Consider the following 1,121-nt stretch of genomic DNA (forward strand, 5'->3'; position numbering starts at 1 on the left):
GCGGGCACACGCCGACACGGCCGGGAGATCACGCCGCACACGCCTGGATGTGAAGGTGAAGGTGCGGGCACACGCCGACACGGCCGGGAGATCACACTGGATGCACCTGGACTCCAAGGCAAAGGTGCAGCCCAGCCCGAGCCGGCCAGGAGATTACAGCCGGATGCCATCGACCACTGGACGGCCTCCTCAGGCTCCCCCTAGCAAACTGACTCCCTACAAAATCCTGATCCAGTCTGCACCTCTGTGTTATCATCACACAGAGGAGGAGGAATTCTGAGAGCAGTCACGCTTCAACCAGACGCAGTTTCCTAAAAGGTGCCTCTAGTGGGGAGTGTTAAACGTTCACAAACCTGCTGGCACTGAGCTCCTGGGAGAGAACCCCGGGGGGGCCTTCCGGGCCTGGGGGTAAAGAGTCACCCGGGGAAACGACAGAGGGGTTCAAAGGACATGAAACTCCCAGAGCAGTCTCCTTTTCTATGAGGGCGATACACTTACTTTAAGTACCGCTGATATTCACAGGTATGTTTTCCTTGAACCGCGTGAATGTTGACCAATTCCAGTGCAATGAGCAACAAAATCAGGTAGAGGACAGGGGACAGGAGCTTAATGCTGAAAACAGATAAACAAAAACGTAACAAATATTTCCCCCTCACGAGGAAAACAACGTCCCACCTAGCCAGCACGTTTGTCCCACATTCTCAGAGGGGTGGGGCACACCCATGGCATTTTCTGAAAACGGCGGCCCCAGGTCCGCCTCCCCCGCCAGCCGGCCACCTTAGGGAGCCCAGGTGGCTGTGCTTCTTACCCCGAGGACATGGGTTTTCTCATTTATTCACCTTACAGGGCACCTTCCTACTACTACCTGTACCTGGATGTCCCTCAGTCTCAGCCGCCCCACACTGGCTCCGTGTCCTCGTGTCTGACCCGCCCTGTCCGTCTGTCATGACCTCAGCACCCCACACTGGCTCCGTGTCCACGTCTGACCCGCCCCGTCCGTCTGTCATGACCTCAGCACCCCACACTGGCTCCACGTCCACGTGTCTGACCCGCCCCATCCGTCTGTCATGACCTCAGCACCCCACACTGGCTCCGTGTCCGCGTGTCTGACCCGCCCCGTC

General features: G+C 58.1%; 1 protein-coding gene across 3 annotated transcripts in view; it reads right to left on the reverse strand.

Moving 5' to 3' along the window:
- The window catches only part of ERMARD (ER membrane associated RNA degradation), a 35,115-nt gene that overhangs the window by 3,522 nt on the left and 30,472 nt on the right, over positions 1-1,121 (reverse strand). For all 3 annotated transcript variants that reach the window (XR_002823569.1, XM_012554534.2, XM_023728440.1), the window contains one exon: positions 499-612. Coding sequence is in view for 2 of the 3 variants with exons in the window: in XM_012554534.2 (XP_012409988.2) it covers positions 499-612 (114 nt within the window). In the remaining variant the exon portion in view is untranslated. The remainder of the gene's footprint in view (positions 1-498; positions 613-1,121) is intronic.

Source organism: Trichechus manatus, unplaced genomic scaffold, assembly GCF_000243295.1.
Source record: "Trichechus manatus latirostris isolate Lorelei unplaced genomic scaffold, TriManLat1.0 scaffold00002, whole genome shotgun sequence".
Taxonomy (NCBI): Eukaryota; Metazoa; Chordata; class Mammalia; order Sirenia; family Trichechidae; genus Trichechus; species Trichechus manatus.